Source organism: Bactrocera neohumeralis, chromosome 2, assembly GCF_024586455.1.
Source record: "Bactrocera neohumeralis isolate Rockhampton chromosome 2, APGP_CSIRO_Bneo_wtdbg2-racon-allhic-juicebox.fasta_v2, whole genome shotgun sequence".
Taxonomy (NCBI): Eukaryota; Metazoa; Arthropoda; class Insecta; order Diptera; family Tephritidae; genus Bactrocera; species Bactrocera neohumeralis.
The window spans coordinates 19,418,922-19,439,657 of NC_065919.1; the positions used below are offsets into that span (position 1 = coordinate 19,418,922).

The 20,736-nt window shown below is 28.3% G+C and overlaps 2 protein-coding genes across 5 annotated transcripts; one reads left to right on the forward strand and one right to left on the reverse strand.

Annotated features, from left to right (window-relative positions):
- Positions 1–3,061: 3,061 nt before the first annotated feature.
- Positions 3,062–17,626, forward strand: LOC126755740 (uridine-cytidine kinase). Of its 4 annotated transcripts, none has more exons than XM_050468490.1 (8): positions 3,062–3,292; positions 3,609–3,674; positions 3,754–3,944; positions 4,006–4,151; positions 4,235–4,332; positions 4,426–4,474; positions 11,276–11,443; positions 17,322–17,626. In XM_050468490.1, the coding sequence occupies exons 1-8, from the start codon at positions 3,191–3,193 to the stop codon at positions 17,426–17,428; spliced, it is 927 nt and encodes a 308-aa protein (XP_050324447.1). In that variant the 5' UTR covers positions 3,062–3,190; the 3' UTR covers positions 17,429–17,626. The 4 variants fall into 4 exon arrangements, with proteins under 4 accessions (XP_050324447.1, XP_050324450.1, XP_050324443.1 ...); XM_050468493.1 differs by having other exon boundaries at positions 11,276–11,413; XM_050468486.1 differs by lacking the exon at positions 17,322–17,626 and having other exon boundaries at positions 11,276–11,875.
- Positions 17,612–20,363, reverse strand: LOC126755765 (zinc metalloproteinase nas-1). Its single transcript, XM_050468504.1, has 2 exons — positions 19,551–20,363; positions 17,612–17,736 (listed from the first exon to the last, which is right to left on the reverse strand). Exons 1-2 carry the CDS (start codon positions 20,361–20,363, stop codon positions 17,638–17,640), a joined length of 912 nt encoding a protein of 303 aa, XP_050324461.1. The 3' UTR covers positions 17,612–17,637.
- Between the last annotated feature and the right edge of the window lie 373 nt (positions 20,364–20,736).

Here is a 20,736-nt window from a genome sequence, read left to right on the forward strand (position 1 = left end):
AACCACACCGTTCTTATGTCATATCTTTTGAAATTTAATAATCGGCGTGATGGCCCAGAGGCATATAAATTCCTTCTCATCCAGAGTCTAATTGAAGAGTATTGCCGCCTATTCTGACTAGTTCATCTGCTCCACAGTTACCAGGAATATCACTAGGTTCTGGAAATTTCGGGTTTATCGTGAAATAGGATGTTGGCTCGAGAAAGATATCAAGGTAATATTTCCATTCCAATTTTTATTATGCAAAATATTTATTTTTTATTTGTTGTTCTAGTTAATAAATGTTCTCACAAATTTTATTTAAAAGCCATATTTTTAAAATAAAATTAAGCAATAATATTTTCCATTTTTAATCCCAATAATCTAAGATTAAAATAATTTTTTTTTGAAATTAAAATTAAATTTTAATTAGGGTGTATATTGTATATTATTTTTGATCTCCCATGAGATAAGTCAAATTATGGTTATGTTATCAAATTTGCTTATTATTTACTAAAATAGATTGCAAATAAAATGTATTTAACAAAAAAAAATTAGAGTGTTTTCGTTAAAGTTTAAAAAGTTAAATTCGTAATAAAAAATAGAAAATTTAATTGGTGCCACAACTGAAAACCAATTTGGAAATAACTTTACAACAACTAAATACAATTTACTCGCATTTAATAAGGTCTAACAAAGTTTTTCTAATTAGTTATACTCGTATTTTGTAAATTAGACTCAAATTTACCATCTCAAAAGCTTTAGCACTTCGTTTTTCTAAGGTATAATTTTCCAAATATAAAATAAGTCTATTATGCTTAAAGCAAAATAAGAAAGAAATATCTAAGAACTCACTCTTTTCTAAATCTCGCACTAGAGACCTGCTCATATCTAACTGCTCTTTCGACTTAAGACTAAAACGTTTTTAGGGAAAAATATAATAAATTATAACGGATTGTCAAAAAAGTCTTGCGGTATTTTTATTGATTTTTTTTTTTTATTGAAATTGAAATGAATTTTTGATGACTCATGCCCAGCTCTTGACCGCTGCTACGGCTGCTACTATGCCGGTCTATTTCGACCAATTCAGCGATTTTATCGCAATTTTCGACGACAGGCCTTCCGGAGCGTGGCGCATCTTCGACCACCTCTACACAAGAACGAAAACGTTGAAACCATCGTTGTGCGGTGGAAATGGAAACTGTATCGGGTCCATAAACTGGACAAATTTTATTGGCGGCTTGAGATGCATTTTTGCTTTTATCGTAGTAGTACTGTGCCGTATTTTCTCTGTACTTTGTTTGTTTGCGACGCTATAACTCACGAACGACTTAAAAGAAACGACAATGAATCAAACACGTGTTAGCGCGTGAAATGAGCTTTCCAAAAAGCTATAGCAAAAAGGTTTAACATGACCCGATGCGACGAATAAAACTAGAACTACGCGCTTTCAGCGCCAACTAGCGAAAATACCGCAAGACTTTTTTGACAACCTATTATTTAAGTATATTTATATAAACAAGGCCTATTTTATCAATGGAAGCTGAGTGGTTGACCATGCAAGGCACTAAATGTAGCAAAAGTAAGACTTGAATCAAATTAAGGATTTAAATATATGCAAGAATTTTTATAAATAATGCTTACAACAAGCAATAAAGCAAGCTGTAATTGTCGTATATATCAGATTATCATATTAAATATATTGATATTTCATAAAATATATAGAAACTATATCATCATTAATAGAGCGATCATAACATGTAATATAAATAACCGACTTACCTGTATTTGTTGTAACTTTAGCTCCTCTGGTTGTTGCTAAACTCACAGCATTCAATTTTTTTTTCTCGCAAGCAGTCTTCACCGCACGAAGACGATTTAATGTGACGATATACATATTTATATATATTATATACATATATTGAATTTAATAACACTGAGAATTGCTATGGTGATTTTATTATTGATATCTTACACGAAAGGCCTTCCCCGCACGAAGGCACTATTAATTTTCTACCTATTTACAATTTAAACATTAACGAACCATTCTTTCCGACACTATTTAAGATGAAAATTAGTTATAAAATGTGCCTTTCCGCACAAAGGCAAACACATTTTCAGTGTTTTTATTATGTTTCTTTTAACCGTTTGTTAAGCACTTACTGCATTACAATATTCAAATTTACATCTTTCGATCATTATAGGTATAATTCGCTAATAATTTCCAAAGCCTTCAGCGCACGAAGTCATTCAATTTAGTCTTTTCAATTACAGGTATTCAATTTGTTAGAGAAAGCACTTATGCGCTACAGATTTTCAATGAAATCAATACAACACTATTTTCCTATTGAAGTCATCTCATTGCAGTACTGTCCATCACTTTATATAGATACCTACGTTACATTAAATACGTAAGTACATTCGAGGTCAAGACTCTTGCCAAAAAGATTGCAGATAAACGCTGACAGCCGGCACCAATGTTTTATTGCCTACAACTGGTCTTAATGCAGATAAGCTTAATTGTAAATGTTGAATAACATGTTCAGTTACCTTCCTAAAACACAGTATCCAACATCCGGAAGGAGTTTTAAACGTTTGGTGAAAATGTTATCGAGTGGCTTCCTCAACCGAAGCCAAACATGAATATAGTCAACATATACAACTCATCACATTATTGTTGCTTTTATGTATTAGCAACACATTATTTTTCACTATATTCAACAAAAAAACGCTCAATACAGTTCAAAATCAATTTAATTGCACATTTTCAATGGTGATAAAATTTAAAAGACTTTTAGCAGCCGGTTCTGACAGGAAACTGCATATTTGGCGCACAGCTACAGGGCTGCATGTAACACTAAGAAATACTACTGAAATATTTTTTTATATTTAAAAGAAATTATTTGAAGTTGCGTTATGCAAATGCTTAAAGATTTCATTAATATTTTTGAAATATAAATATAATATTTATTAAGCTTTTATTTTGTTTTTGTTGAAACTTTTCTAAAATTCACTGCAGAAGTGGCAACACAAAAATTTTTTACGCGCATCACAAAACCGGCAACGCTATGCATATCAGCTGTTTTGATGTTTTACACAATGCGGTTGCATGAATAAAAAAAACTGCAAATTGTTTGACATTAAGTGAATAATATTAAGCCGTAAGTTATAAGTGAAATTTGTGCTCCAACAGAAACTTCTTACAGTCATAATGGATATCGACAATACTCTACTGCTGCCGAATAGCGAGCACAAATCTGACATAAAGACTCCATTTCTAATTGGTGTGGCTGGTGGAACTGCCAGTGGAAAAGTGAGTATAGCTAAGGAGCTGAGAAACGCACGCAAATCTCCTTTATTTCCAGTTATATAGAAGTGCCTTTAAAGTATTGTGAAATAAATTGCTTATATATTTATACGCATAAGTTGGCGTTATAAGCATTTATATGCTCATATGTAAATATGTATTTGATAAGCGGCAAAAAAATTAAAGGAAATTTCTAGGAAGCACAATTATTCCAAGCATTTAGGGCTTGCAAATGTGTTTGTTTTAAATCTTATATTACACTTCACAAGTTTGGGCATTTCTGTTGAAATGAAATGTTTATATTTTAATTGTTTACTTGCAGTCGACAGTATGCAAAAAAATCATGATACAACTCGGCCAAGCCGACATGGATCAAGCGCAACGACAAGTAAAGTATTTATACAACCATATGGTGCTTCTGATTTATGTTATTTTAATAATTTTTTTTCATTGTTTCGTTTACGTAGGTTGTCTCCATAAGTCAAGACAGCTTCTATCGTGAGCTAACGCCCGCTGAGAAAGCCAAAGCGAAGAAGGGCCTCTTCAATTTCGATCATCCTGATGCATTCAATGAAAATTTAATGTATGATACGTTGCAGGAAATATTGAAGGGCAGAATAGTCAAAGTGCCCTGCTATGATTATCGCTCAAATTCGCTGTAAGTTTTCGTTTTTTTATTGCTCTTTTATTTTACTAAATATTTGTTATCTCTATGGCAGTGATCATGAAAATAAGCTTACTATATACCCGGCTGATGTTGTATTATTCGAGGGCATACTCGTATTTTATTTTCCTAAAATACGCGACCTCTTTCACATGAAACTCTTCGTTGATACGGATTCTGATACGCGTTTGGCGCGCCGAGGTAACACTCCTGCATAGATTACTAAAAATTAAAGCTTATCATAATATTTATATATAATATGTTTTGTGTATACAACTTTTTAGTGCCGCGTGATATCAACGAGCGTGGGCGTGATTTGGACGCAGTGCTGACTCAGTATATGACATTCGTCAAGCCTGCCTTTGAGGAGTTTTGCTCACCGGTAAGTAGTTTCTGGAAGCGCGTTCATTGACACGCAAAAATATGTATGCAGTTAATTTAATTTTTTTAATTCCTATAATTTTCATTTTTGTAGACTAAAAAATTCGCAGATGTTATAATACCGCGCGGTGCTGATAACACGGGTAAGTAATGTTTTATATTGTCTCGTTTTGTTGTTGTTGTTTTCGTTTTAAATTATTTTCTTATTTTTGCCATTTCTATTTATGTGACAATTGATAACACTCAGACTATGTACATATATATACATATGTATGTAAATGTAGCATTTAGTTGCGCTTCTTCGGTTGTTACTATGTTACTCCATAAAACGACTAAAAGATTATGTAGTTTGTTATTATGCTAATTTTAACCTATTTCTTAAAGGCTTTTATTAATATATTGCAAAAACAACATACACACTACAATTATACCAGGTTATCAACCAAAAAAAGTAAAGAAATAATTTATTTTTAAATTGATTGTTGTTGTATACGTATTTTTTTTTAATCTTTTGAAATTGCACTAAGCAAAAAGAAAGCTGTTATTGTAAAAAGAAAAAAAAAACATGTTTAGTGCTTGATTTCCAGTTTTCCGTTTTTTTGTTACTTGTTATATTTCTTACAGTTGCCATTGATCTCATTGTACATCATATCGGAGAAATTCTTAGACCCGGCGGCAGCACTAACAACCTAAATGCCTACTCGTCAGTGCACACAGCAATAAATAATACAGCTGACGGCATGGTGCGCGAACACTAGAATTAAATAGACAAACAATTAGGCAAACCAAAATAAACACAAATACATACATACATGTGTATACCTAATAATAAGATAGGATCAAAACGATTGGCAAATTAATTAGACGAGCAAATATTTACATACGAACACACATACATGCATACATACAGGCGCACAAGTTTCCATGTGTCGCGTTGTATAAACTCGAGAGTGTGCTAAGCACACTGTCTGCAACTTTGAAGTTGAAAAAAAAAAAAAAATTGCCGCACAATATAAAAAAAGGCTGCAAATTAATTAAACACTGCGCTGTCTTTCTTTTTGTAGTTTTTCATAGCATTAAGCATAACAGTAGCTCTTGGCAAAATATTTGTGAGCGTGTTAATTTCGCAGAAAATTAAATTAATTAAAATTTGTTGTGTATTTTGTGAAAATTTTCAGACTTAATTTTTTTTAATAAAATAACAAAATTTAAAAAATTCAAATTAGCAAAAATTAAATTTAGCAGTTTTTAACAAAATTAAAATAAGCAAATTTTGCAACATTTTAGTTTAAATTATTTATTAATTAATTAACAAAATTAAAATTCGCAAATTTTGTTAATCTGAATTCTTTTAATATTTCGTTAATTAATATTTAATTAATTAAATAATAAATACTTAAATGTAAGAATTTATTACTTGATTAAATCTTAATTTAATTAATAAAATTAAATTTTTTGTTTAATAAATTTAGCAAAATTTACTAATTTTAGGTTTGTTAATTAAGTAATAAATACTTAATTTATACTTACTTTAAATACTTAATTTATTACTGAATTAACAAAACGAAAATTAGTAAATTTTGCTGAATTTATTATTTTTTTAAAAAAATAATTTTAATTTTGTTAATTAAATTAAGATTTAATTAAGTAATAAACTATTAATATTAAGTATTTTTTACTTAATTAATTAAATTTTAATTTTAATTAAATTTTAATTTAATTAACGTAATTTTAACAAAATTTACGAATTTTAATTTAAGTAATAAATTAAGTATAAATTGAGTATTTATTATTTAATCAATTAAATTTTTATTTGGTACATTTAGCTAAATTTAATTTTGAAAAATTTTGTTGATTTTAGTTTTATCAAATAAATAATAAATATTTAAAATGAAAAATTTCTAACAAATTAAATTTAGCAAAATAATTTTAATTTTGTTAATTAAGTAATAAATAATTAAAATTAAAATACGTCTAAATTTGCATATATTAACTTTGTCAAAAACTATAAAATTTAATGTTTGCTAATTTTAATTTTTTTAATTTTTATTTTTTATTACTTAATTAATAAATTTAAAATTAAAATTTTGCAAAATTTTCTAATTTAATTTTGTTAAAATCTTTTGATTTAACTTTGTTCATTTTAATTCTGTGAATTAAGTAATATATAATAAATTGTTCAAAAACAGGATTGTGAATACAGGATAATAATCAAACATTTTTGATAAAAATTTAGTTTTTCAAATAAAAATCTTGAATTAAAAATAAAATTTTCAAATTAGATTTAATTCAAACATCTTGGATTAAAGATCACATTTTAATTTTTTTAATTAATTTAATTTCAAATTTTTAATTAAATTTTTAATTTCGGTTTTCATTTTTTAATTCCAACATCTTGGAAAAATTTTTACTTCCCAATTTTTAAATTACATTGGAACTAAAAATTTAAAATTTAATTAAAATTTGAACCATCACACTTTAAAAAAATCATGCATTTTTATTAAAGATTTTTAGAAATAAAAGCGCTCTTAAATCGTTTTGCCATTCATTAACCCAAATAAATACACGTACTCTCTAAGATAACCCTATGTTTTAACCATTTTAAGCGTATTTTAACAAACTTACTTTTCAAAGCATTTAAAACTAACTTAAATGTACTATTTTTTTATATGGTAAACATTATAACAATATATCAATATAATGCTTTCAAATGATGAAAATATTAAAAAAAAGTTTTAATAATTATTTTCTTAAAAATATGCTTCAAAATTATCTCGACATATTTTCTCTTAAATATACTTTCAATGTTATATTCTCGAACTTTTTGCACTTTGTAGGCGCAGTATCGATATTTTTATAGATACCAATATCTCTGAATTTACCTACTGAGTTATCATACATATCTGAGGGATATATAAACTACTAATATCTACTTTAAAAATACATATATATTAACATTATATGTGGAAAAAGCTTTTTCCACTTTTTCAATATTTTATTGCTATAACTGTAAAGCCTAAAATTCAAAAAGAGCTTAGAATTGCACTCCACAATTTTAGTTCCGCTTCAATAAAGTATTTATGTAGTATTAAAATGCAATTTATCTAGTTAATTCTTTATGCTACTATAACATTTTTGAACTTCTGGGGTAGTAGATAATAATTTGGCTATAAAAGATTTATGCGAAAAATGCGGCTTCTTTTTTGCGGGAAAATTTAAGCGTGTGACCACACTCTTTGTTCTAAAATTTAAGTTTCGTCGATGATTTTCCAAATAATTTTTCAGAAGAGGTTCAAACGAAATGTTACAGTCCTCTTCATTGAAGTAGAATTTTTAATTTCTTAAAATTAAAAAAAAAATATTTATTTATATTAATTAATTTAATTTATTTCGAAAAAAAAATTGGAATACTTTTTCAATAAAACCACAAGTAATGATTACTTTTTTCTCAACTAACTTCAGAAAATTATTAAATGATTAATTGGTAAAGCTGATAACTTATACATATTTTTAGTATGAAAAATAGATTTGAAAAAAATTGTTGTATACATTCAAAACATTTTTAAATATCCTATTATCATTTTTTTTAAATCAAAGTGTTTTTATTTTTTTTATAAAAAAACTAAAATTGTTTTTATATTTTTTATAGAAAAAAAATTTTTTAAGTTTTTTTTTATAAAAAACACTGTTTTTAAACTTTTTTATAAAAAAACTTAATTTTTTTACTAAAATTTGAAAAATTATTTATTTCATTTTATTTATGAAAAAAAAACTAAAATTTTTTTTATTTATGAAACAAAACTAATTTTTTTTTTATTTTTATAAAAAAAAAATAATTATTATAGTTTCCTTTTCATAAAAATATGTTTAGTGTTTTATTAGAATATACACAAAACTTAATTTTTTTTGTATAAAAAAATGTTAGAGTTAAAGAGAGAAAATATATATTTTTTTTAATTTTAATTAAAAATTTTTTTTATAGTTTTTAAGGAAATAATTAAAAACGCTTATATACATATTTTCTTTCTCTAACTCTAACATTGTTTTACAAAAAAAATGTTAGAATTTCTGTATATATTTTAATGAAAAGAAGCTTAACTGTTTTTTGTATATTTTTATAAAAAATATTAAATTTTTTGTGTTTTTGTACCAAAAGAAATAATAATTGTAGTTTCTTTTGAATAACAAATATTTTTTTTTTATTTTCTTATTAAAACAGTAAAAAATATTTTTACATACATACATATATTTTTGTGTATAAAAAAATTAAAATTGTTTATATACTTTTTATTGTTTTTTTTTTTTTAATAAAATAATTTATTATGGTTGTGTATTAATAAGAATGTTTTTATATATTTTTTATTAAAATTTTAAAAAATTAAAAATGTTTTTTATGGCTTTCTAGAAAACCAGAATCTTTTTATTGCTTTTTTTTTTTTTTTTTGAATAAAAATAATTTATTATGATTGTGTATTAAGAAGAATGTTTTTATATATTTTTATTAAAATTTTAAAAAATTAAAAATATGTTTTTATGGCTTTCTAGAAAACCAGAATCGAGGGCTTCATAATTTTTCGAATTTCAAAATATTATTTCTTTTTAAGCGAAAGTAAAATAGAGAAACAAATTTGTATTCTGTCTAAAATCAAAAGCAATTATAACTTGTTTTGTGGTTTTTAATAATAATTCACTAGAACATTGAAGCCCGTTTCCTGAACTTTTACTGAAACATTATAATTGAAGCTATAAAAAATATTTTACTTTGCTAAACAATGCAATAAAGCGGAAAGTTATGGTTAATTGTTATTTTTGTATAAATAAAATAAATTCAAAAACATTTTTCATCGTTAATTTTCTCAAGCTTCTATTTAAGGCTGTTGGTCAGCATTTTGCCTAAACTAATTAAAGCATTCGAAATAACGGGAAAAACGCATTTCTGCTAAAATCATTTTTTTTTTTTTTATTGAATGTTTATAATTTGTTTAATTTATGAATAAAAATGAAAAAAAAAAATATTTTTTAATTTAAAAATTTATTTTAAAAATTCAATTTTTTTAAAAACGTTATTTTGAGGTTAGGTTGTGCTACGAAACGAATGGGCAAATACCTGCTTTGCGTTGAGAATAATCGTCTTGTTTGTGTATACACATTCATAATTAGGAATTTATTTTTGCTGTAAAAAATTCCCAAAGTGACCATTTGCCTGACAGTCGGCTCTTCGTAAACGGAACTTGGTTTGATAACCGAAAAGAAACACCTGAGAGTAAAGAAACAGTTCCTAAAACCACAACAAAACCATGCTTAAGCATTACCGAAAATAAGTGTTGACGTGGCAACCATTAGTTGGTTATCAAACTCGCTTAACTGATCCCAATCGGTTATGGTAAGCTAGGTTGGATCAGTCACCAGTTGACTCATTAATATATAATTCTTTTTTATAAAACTTAGTCCATTTATAAATTTTAAATTTCATGTCAATGTAAAATTTGTTTTATTTTTTTTTCAATTTTGTTTTTAAAATTTTTTTATCTTATTTTTCTTGTTATGTAATTTTTTATACATAAAAAATAAGTTATTATAAAAAATATTATTTCAAAAATTTAATATTTAAAAAAAAAAAATTTTCAGATGTAATTTTTTATAAATAGTATTTGAAATGTTTGACTATGTATTCCTAAATCATTTTTTTCCGTTTGTAACTTTGTTTATTTCTTAATTTTTTTAATATTAAATTTGTTTTTAATTATTCTCAAAATTTTTTTCTTTTTTTTTAACTTAAATTCGTATTTTTTTTTTTGTATTTTATATATGTATATTTTTTAAGCATTCTCAATGATTTTTTCTTAATTTATCCCTTTTTTTGTATATTTTTTTAATTACTCTCAAAGATGTTTCCTTTTTTTTCTTAGAAATGTTAGACTATGTATTCCTAATTTTTTTTCTTTTGTATCCTTGTTTATTTCTTAATTTTTTAATATTAAATTTTTTTTTAATTCTCAAATTTTTTTTTTTGACTTAGATTCGTATTTTTATTATTTTTTTGTGTTTTATATATATTTTTTAAGCATTCTCAATGATTTTTTCTTAATTTATCCCCTTTTTTGTATAATTTTTTAATTACTCTCAAAGATTTTTCCTTTTTTTTTCTTAGAAATATTTGACTATGTATTCCTAATTTTTTTTCCGTTTGTATCTTTGTTTATTTCTTAACTTTTTTAACATTAAATTTTGTTTTAATTATTCTCAATTTTTTTTTTCTTTTTTTAACTTAAATTCTTATTTTTATTATTTTTTTGTTTTTTTTATATATTTTTTAAGCATTCTCAATGATTTTTTCTTAATTTATCCCCTTTTTTGTATATTTTTTTAATTACTCTCAAATATTTTTCCTTTTTTTCATAGATTCTTTTATTATTTTTTTTGTTATTTAAATTTTTTTATATTTATTTTTTTTTTTAGTATTCTGAAAGACCTTTTCGCATCATCAGCTTTTTTTTCTTTATAAGACTAAACCCCCTTTTTTTAAATTTACCGCCATTCAGCTAGCCAGCATTTAAAAAAGTAAATTTTAATGAAGTAACTAATTTATTTTTTAATTGTAGTGAACAGAAAATAACTATAAGTAGTTTGATAATAAGTAAAATAAACAAAATTGTATTATATATTAACACAAATTGTTGAAAAAAAACTAGTGTTCACCCATAACAGACATATTTTAAGAAAGCTATGCGGTCTCCATAAAATCCTTTACGAGGTAAGTCAACCGTTTCTACAAAGTATGTATGTGTTTATAGCTCATTCAAAATTTTATTTTCTTAGCTTTTTCGTAAAAACAAAAAAAAAACTTAAAAACGTTTACTACTAACTACTTAACATACAAAAAATTTTACACACATATTAAATAAACATAACACTTACATTTGTCTACCCGAATTCTCTTGCAGTGGCCATTGATCTGATTGTCCAGCATATAGCCGACTTTCTCAACAATCGTTCGCGTTACGGCTCGTCAACCAGCATCTCAACGAATTGCACGAACGTGGACCATGAGCATGGCAATTTCAACGGTATTGGATTTAGAGGTACTGCTACTGCTGCCAGTGGCGGCGGAGGTAGGCCGGCTACTGCCGATTGCACTGTGCGCTTAATACCGCCCCCACGTACTAACAACAACAAGCACACGAAAGTAAATAATGCTGTGTCCTATATAAGACCGCATTAATGCCGTTGCATATAGTTTTAACAAAAACAAAAACATTATTAACCAAAGTACGCTGCTGGCTACTAAAGAAGACAATGTGATAACATTTTTGCTTGAATTCTGCTCATTAACAAATCCAATCGATACTTTGTTGCTTTTAAAGCGAAAAAAATATTTGTTGTAAATTAATATGCACATACATATGTTGGTATAATCATACATATATTAATTATGTATAAATATTAATTATCTACATATATTAAATTATGTATAAAGTTACTTTATCAATTACAAAATATATTTATAAGCACGAAAATATATAATATTTAAATGTTTTAAAATACGCACGCTTTTGTTCAATCCACTGCATAAACAAAAACAAAAAATAATAATTATTGTTATACATTTCAATATACTTATTATATTATATGTATATACATTATATTATAGTATACGCAATTGTATTTTTGAGTGGAAAAAATATTTTAGAATTTTCTTCATGTTCTTCGCAAAAACCATACATTTATGCACTGATTTTTAAACACTTTCCGTAGTCAAAGATACCAGTTTTATATTCGTCAACGATTTTCTACAAAATGAATTTATTATATTTTTTAAAATTAAATCTAGAACTAAACGAAACTTTATCATAATCGAAGCTTCGGTTTTCTTAATTGAAATTCTAAATATTTTTTAATTTTAGTTTTGGAAGCTGTAAAAACTTTACAGCATACAATTTTATCGAAATGTTCCTTACAAGAATAATATACAATTTTTTATTAACTAAAGTTGTAAGCAAAAATTTTCAAAACCTTTTTTTGTTTTAAATTTTTTATTTGAAATATTTTAACCAATATACATTTTATTTTTTAAATAATATTTTTTTAATAACTAAAGCTATAAGCAAATTTTTTAATCAAAAATGTTACTTTTTATATTTTCTTCGGAAACAAAATCTTTTTTTTTGTTTCTTCAATTTTTTCTTTTCAATATTTTAACTAATCTACATTTTACTTTTTAAATATTATTTTTTTCTATTCACTTAAGTTATAAGTAAAATTTTTTTAAACCAAAATGTTATTTTTTCTATATTTTCTCCGGAAACAAAAACATTTTTTTGTGTTTCACATTTTTTTTTGTTCGGAATTTCTTAACTAACATATATTTTATTTTTTAAATATTATTTTTTCTATTAACTTAAGTTTATGCAACATTTTTAATCAAAAATATATTTTTTTGATATATTATTCGAAAAGTTTTATCTAATATATAAATTTTAAAATATAAATATTATTTTCTCTTTCCGTTTTTACCAACATTTTTTAAATTTATTTTTAAATATTTTAATCATAATATACATATATTTTACATATTTAAGTCTATTTTTCAATTACCTAATGACACATTTTTATTATTTTTTTAAATAAACATAATTTTTTGAGTTTCATAGCAATAAGTCCAGTAGTAATTGAAGTTATTTCAGAAAGTTTAGCCGTTATGTACAATTTTTTTTTGATCATAAGTAGGTTTTAAAATGACTTCGCACCATATAGTCCATATATTGATCGACGCCAGAGCGTCCGCGTCCATATCCTTTTTTTATTGGGCAGTAAAAATCCCCGCATTTTGCTGCTAGTTTCCGCTGCTAGCTATCTCTTTTCTATTAGATTTTCCGTGTTTAGTTGGCTCAGCTTGCATTCCAATGTTTTTTTTGTGCTTCTTTCCATCGATGGCACTTAAAAAAGGTATGGTTTGCCTCAACGAGTGATTCATCTCATGCAGCATTTTCTGTTTTTCCCATATTGTACAGGTATTTACGGAAATACCTGTGACCGAAGAGCGTCTGCATTGGGTAGCAGTTCGCCTAGTGTACCACACCTCCTTATCTATGATCAATTTGGCGATCCATCTTCCTTTGCGCTCTCTTATCTACCGATCCTGTCAGAGTTCAAGTGTTTGCTTTTTCGCCTATTGTCTTGACATGTGTGTTTCTATTCCGTCTTTCTTCCATATCCAGACTTTTATTCTCTCCTTTGCGAGTAGATCTATTAAAATAAAGCCGCTTATAACTAGCAAAGCTGATTCGGATACGTTGCGGTACGCCAAGGCGACTCTCAGGGTCTTTACACCTTAGCGAGAACTTTACGTCTATGTTCCCCGTTTAATGTATCAGCCTACATTCCGCTGCCATAAAATAGCATTGACTGTGTTGTGTCTCCTTCTACTTGTGAGCGACTTTCAGCCGTGCTCATTTTCTCTAAAGTAAAAGGTCTATTGCGAACACTCTGGTGGATCTCTTTCCAGATAGTGGGTTGGGAACATGGTGTTTACGATGTGCTTAATCGAAGCAGCACCTAACTCGGGTGGACTGTTTCGCCCATCTTGATGCTAGAGGGCTTTTATCTGTGCCCACAAGATAGGATATACATATATTCGTGATCGCTACCTGTGTAGTCTTCCAGCTGCCATTGCAAGGGTTTTGCAGCCCCTTGAATTTGTTGTCGGTGTGTTCCATTCCATGGCCTTGGCGTTTAAATCTCAATTGTTCCGCATCTGCTATGGCATCGAGCTTTATTTGGAAGTCTGTCATAGGATCAGGTAACAGCTAATTACCATTATACTTTCATTGCACCTTTCAGACGCTGGAATATAGACTGCGCTTCTGTTCCACGCAGGTGGAATTTTGTGGTCTTTCAGCTTTTTTCGCATCATATGCATATTCTTTGGTCTTTTTCTGTCGGCACTTTGGCATTCCCATTGCCAAATGATCGAAATTGAAATATGTGTAGCATTTTTTAACTTACTTCATGATCTTCATTCCGCTGCGCTACACACTATTTTTAAGTGGTCTTCTTTTAGTAGTTGCTGTGCGTATTTTCTCGCGGGTATTTGGAGCGTTGGTCTTCACTATTATTTTCTCATCTGCTTCCTCTAAAAGCCGGTTTACGGAGGTTATAACTTCTGATGCGGTGGTTAAGGGGTCGGGATCTTGGATCTCTATTATGGCTTTCTGTTTTAACTCGCTTACATACTCTATAGCGCGTTTGGGAAAAGCTGTCACTGGTATTGAGACATCAGCATGTTCATTGTATGCGTCTGAGGATAGGTTCGTGCGTCTTGTATCCCTTTCTGTCTTTATCCAATTTCAGCGCTGGCTGCCGATAGTATCAAAGTGCTCGTCTAGCTTTGATACCCCAGTTTTTACTTCGTTATATATAATTGATTTAAAGCTTTCTTTATATTTTTTCATAATTAAAAAAGTGGTTTAACATTCAATAAAATATTTAATCTTAATTCCTCCGAACTTCAAAAATTGTTTATGTTTGTTTTAAGCTTATTATAGTAAAAATTAAATTTAAGTATAAATCAAAACTATTATATAACCTTATGAAATTTGAGTTATTAGTTTTGGTATATGAATGTATCCAAAATTGTTATAACTTTATTAATTTAATGTTTTTTCGCTTTTCCATAAAAGATTTTATAACTTTTTTGCCACTTAAATTCTATCTTTTAATTTTTATTGTTTTCATCAAAGGAAAATAATTTTTTTTACTTTTGTTAACCAATTAATAGATTGTTAATTTCCATTGAAAAAAAAAAACAAACAAAAACAAAACAGACTTAATCTTAACCTTTCTTCATGATCTTAATCAAAATATTGTTTTGAAAGTACTGCCTTTTAATGAAAATATTTCTTCCACATTCTAATCTCAAAATTTTATTATTTCGAAATTTCTCATAATTTTCTCGCATCTTTAAAGCTGATTGTAAAAGACGTATAGTTTAATATGAAAAATATGTATATTTCTGGAAATTATGTTGAAATAATGAGTTTTTAAAAAAAAAATTTCAGAAAAGAATAATTATATTTTTGAAAAAAAAAATGCAAAAAATGATCGCATTGTAAAAAGCGTATAGTATAATATGGGAAATTTAATTTTTGAAATAATGTGAAAACAATAAATAACGATATTTTCAAAAAAAAAACATATTTAAAAAAATATTTAATTTTTTTTTGGAAAATAAAAAAAAATAATTATATCGCAATAAAAATAATATCGGGAAACGTTAGATTGGTTCATGACATTTACTTTTTGAAATAATTTGAAAACAATAAATAACGATATTTCGGCCGGAATAAAAAATGTTGTCTTCCAAAGCTGGAATAATTTCTGTAGACTTTAGACTTGACGTAGCCCCACAAAAAATAGTCTAAAGGCGTTAAATTGATCTTGGTGGCCAAAAATGCACTGTTTGGTGTGGTTTGTATGGTGGAATCATTGGACCGTATTTTTTCAAAGATGCTGTTGGAAAATGGCGATTATCGTTCGAAACAAACTTTTTGTTGCCAAAAATGGAAAAAAAACAAGATGGCGCTACATACACAGCTCGCGATTCTATGGCCATTTTGATATTTTCAAGAAAATGCGATTTAAAAAATTTTTTGTTTTTTTTTTTGGAAAATAATAAAAAAAAAAAAGTTTTATTTTCCGAATGGACCACCTAAGACGAAAATCTTCAAAAAGTAATGAAAAAATTTATTTTATTTGAAAAAATAATGAAAAAACTTTTTTTTGAAAAATAATGAAAAAAATTATATATTTGAAAAGTAATGACAAAATATATTTTTTTGAAAAATAATGACAAAAAAATTAAAAAAAGAAATTATTTTTTTGAAAATATGAAATAATTATTTTTTGAAAAATAATGAAAATAAAATTTTTAAAAACAATTTAAAAAATTATATTTTTAAAAAATAATGAAAAAAAAAATTTTGAAAAATAATAATTTATTAAAAATATTGTTTGCAAAATAATGAAAAAAAGATAATTATTTATTTGAAAAATATTTTTTTTAAATAATGAAAAAATTGTATATTTGAAAAGTAATGAAAAAACAAATTTTGAAAAATAATTTAAAAAATTATATTTTTGAAAAATAATGAAAACAAATTTTTGAAAAATAATTTTTGGAAAAATATTTTTCTTTTTTTAATATTTTTTTTTACAATTATAATATTTTTAAATTTTATTTAAAACTGTTTTCTGTCTACACAATATTCTTACTATAATGTTCACTTAAATGTCTTTACATATCATGAATATTATCTTTGCAACACTAATCATAAACAAATTAAATTTCAAATTATACAATAGATTGTTAAGAGTAAGTTTAAAATAAATATTTGTGGCAGGAAAACATAAGTTGAGAATGATTTTGCACTAAAAATTTTATTTTAAGATTTTTTTTTATTTGAAATGATTTTCTTTTTGCACTTTTGCTTCTTTATGTTTTAACAAACAATTTTTATTTTTGAGTTCAATCCATGATTTTATTTTACTAATATAATTTCTTGTTAAAGCAGCTAGCCTTTAAGATATGTATTCATGTAACGGTAAATTTTTGACAAAACAACAAACAGTTGAACTTCAATAACTCGAACTCTTGAATTGACAATATACATACATAAGTCAAATTTCATACAAATTTTCATCCTCAACTCGAAATTTTTTTGAGTATGATGCGAGTTAGGGAAGTTCAACTGTATTTGACTTAAGTAATTTTCTCATTGAGTACAAAAAATTTGGTCTTTCTTCAAGTCACCATAAAACAAATTTGTGCAGAAGTTGTTGAAAATTACAGCTCGCAACGAAAAAAAGACATAAGTCAATTTAAGTTGTTTTGTCAAAATACCACATTTTCGAAATTTAAAATTTTTTTTTAAATAAGTGTCTTCTAATTATTGTTACATATTATTTCTCATATTTCTCGTGCTGTGAAAAAAGATCCCGATTCATTCATGGCTATACGCCGTTATTCGTCGCTCTGCAACGAACTCAACATGAAGGATAATGTCTACTTCGGCAAGCATCAGAATATGACGCACCATTAGCAGAGTACGATCTGACTAAGGCAAAGTTAAAAGAGGCGATGATTAAGTTTACAAAAAATAAAAGTAATGCTAAAAAAAATTAAAATTATATATGTACGCGTGTATATATATATATTTATGAAAAGTTGCATTCGTTTATTTGAATTTTCGATTGTAGTTATAGAAATGTAATAAATCCATATTTTAATACAAAAAATCGATACATTTCCTTATTGTGTTTTGCATTTGTACATTGCATTCAATTTGGCGATGTCACCTTTGGAGAAACCGATCCGTTGGCCCATCAAGCTCGAATCACTCGTTTGTTTCTGGAAAAAAGAACGCTTTACTGTCTAAATATTCTGTTTCATGTGTTATTTATTATAATTTTCTGTAGATTTGAGAATTAATCAGACGATTTTTACGAAATAAATCTCGAACTGCATTTAAGAATACCCACCAAAGACATATTTGGGGAAATTTCGCAATGAGGGTAAATTTCTCGTTTAATTACCAACTCTACATTATTATTTCTGGATACTGCAGCCCAATTAGATTGCACAAGACCTTGAATATTTGAGAAACTTGAAAGCGCGGTTACCCTTGTAACAGTCTCTCTTCGACCTCTTCGCATTCATTGACACTTTGTGGTAGGAAAGCTACTTCGAAAAATCACTCAACTATTGACTCGTAATATTAAATAAATTCAATTATTGAAAAGCCATCCCGACTACATTTAGCATAGTAAGCTACCACTCAATAACTCACGCCAAAGTTCCGGAACTGCACTAGTACTTGGCGAAAAATAATTCCGACGTTTTAATTATCAAGCTCAGATTGGTTGATTAGAATGGACTGGACCTTAACACAAACATTTTTAGAAATACAGAGTTATGGAAATTATTTTGAGTTATTTTGAAAACAGGCGACTATTATTCTAAGAGCTACTCTATTTCGAGTGGAGTAACGCTAGGCTTGGTTCTAGGTCCCCTTCTATGGAACCTAACGTATGATAGAGTGCTAAGGAAACACTAAACAAAAACCGTTAAATTAATTGCATACGCAGACGATCTTATTGTGGGAGCAGTGGCTAAACAACTCGATGATCTCCGGAGCAAATGCAATGAGTGCATAAACTGTCCGCGCCAATGGTTCTCCTTAATGAGTTTAGAACTGGCTAAGTAAAAGACAGAAGTCTTGCACATAAGTACTAGAAAAGTGACGGACAGTATATCTCTCACCATAAAAGAGTGTACAGCCACAACTAAAGTACATATCTGGGAGCAATAATCGACTCAAGTCTCAAATTTAAGGATCACCTAGAATACACTGCAAGTGAAGCGAATAAAATCCTAAACGCCTTATCAAGAATGATGGCAAATAAAGCTGCGTGCGTTCCAGCCGGCGACTTTTACTCGCATAGGAAAAGAGATCGGTTGTGTTGTATGCAGCTTCAATAGGGATACAGTCGCTAGGCATAAAGATATACTATACTAGGTTAGGTTAGGTTTAGATCAAACAAATAAGCACAGTGAACAGGCTATCGGCCCTAAGAGTTATCAGTGCTTTCCGAACAATATCAAGTGACGCTGCTGATGTAATAGCCAGTATGATGCCCCTTGACATCCAGTATGACGAATACGAGCGGATATGCAAGTTAGGAGCCAAAAGAGAAGAGAGAGTCAAAAATTTAACACCTCACTCAACGGACGGTGGACCCACAGACTAATACGGTACACTCATGTGTCAGTCCACTGATAACCGGAAAGTTGTCAGCAAAGCGGCAGCTTTGATCATGACAAAACTGAGACATATAAAGCAGAGTAGGCGTCCGTCAATCCGTGGAGACTTAAATGCCATTAAGGTCGTTCTCTTCACTTTAACAGGCAAGGAAGTAAGAAATACTGGAAACTGTGAGTTGCAGTGTTGACTTATCACTTTATAAGCGCTATTTTGATGGCTTAAAAACGTCAACGGAGGACGTTCTGAAGAAAAGAAATAATAAAACCCAATCTAAGCACCACGCTCAATAATCCTTGCACACTTTAAGTCTATATCCAAATAAAATTCTGTATATAGAACGTATTAGTTGTCCAAAACTCCGCAAGAACCTTATTTTCCAAACAAAATTACGTCAACTTACCAATACCTCAATAGTTGGCTGGCCATTCTTCGAGAAACTTCTCTTCGAGTAATGCATAACACTTGCATAATCATATGGTACACCATAACTGTATAGCTCCGACGGAGAAGCCTTATCAAAATTGAATAACATGCCATTCTTAACATTCTGACGCAGCACCCGTATATAGCTATCGCGTTCGTGTCGATTGTGCTCATGTACGAAGCCGAGTGCGTGCATCAATTCATGCAGCGGCGTGCCGGGTTTACGGAAGCAAGAAACAGGCTGCAAATTCACAACCTGCTTGCCACCCAACCGTCCCACACTTCCCCAACAGCCGGTACTATCGCCTGTGATTACAACATAATCGCGCTCATTGGAGCGTGGTTTGAAGCGTATGCACGTTTTGTTGTGATACTCCTGGAAGGCATTGTCAATCACCGCCAATTCTTGCTGACTGAAACGCCCCTTTATCTCATAGGGTACAATGCCTCTCGGCCAACGTGCACTATATGCTGTGAGACCATTGCGGTATATGAGTTTTTGGCCATGCGGTATGAGCAGATCCCCCTCTAGGTAGGGACCGAGTTCCTCTGGATTCAGCATTTCGTACGCTTCGAGATTGGAGAGCTTTTCACCAGCCGCCTTGTCGGGGTGGCCGTATATGCGTTCACCGAAACGTGTTAGATCAATTAGACCCTGTTTTTCGATAAACGCAGTGGAGACATTTTGAACCGGTGTACCTTGCAGGTGTGTAGCGGAAAAAGTTAAAAGCGCGACTACGTAAAATATAAACATGACTGCGGAAGAGCTGATCGTAAGCTTGACTAACATTTAGCTTGCTGGCTTGAGCTTTTATAGTGGCGGAAGCCAACGCGCGGTTGATAAGAATGTCGCGGCCTTTCTAGTGGCTCACTGTGGCCTTTAGCAAAAAACCGTTATAATCATAAATTTTCAGGAACATTAAACCACCTTATTAACATGGGAATTACTCTAAAAATAATCTACTATATAGCATTGGAATTATAAGTAGGAAGAGTTTATGCATTGCCATACTTTAGGAAAGTTGAGTTCTAACGGGTATAATGTGATTATTCATTTGATGTTTCTAACCAAAAAAAGTAAAAACTGCATGGTGATTAGACTATACGTAAAGCCATTTAAGGACTTTGGGGTTCACAAGCATTGCCTTATGATCAATAACACA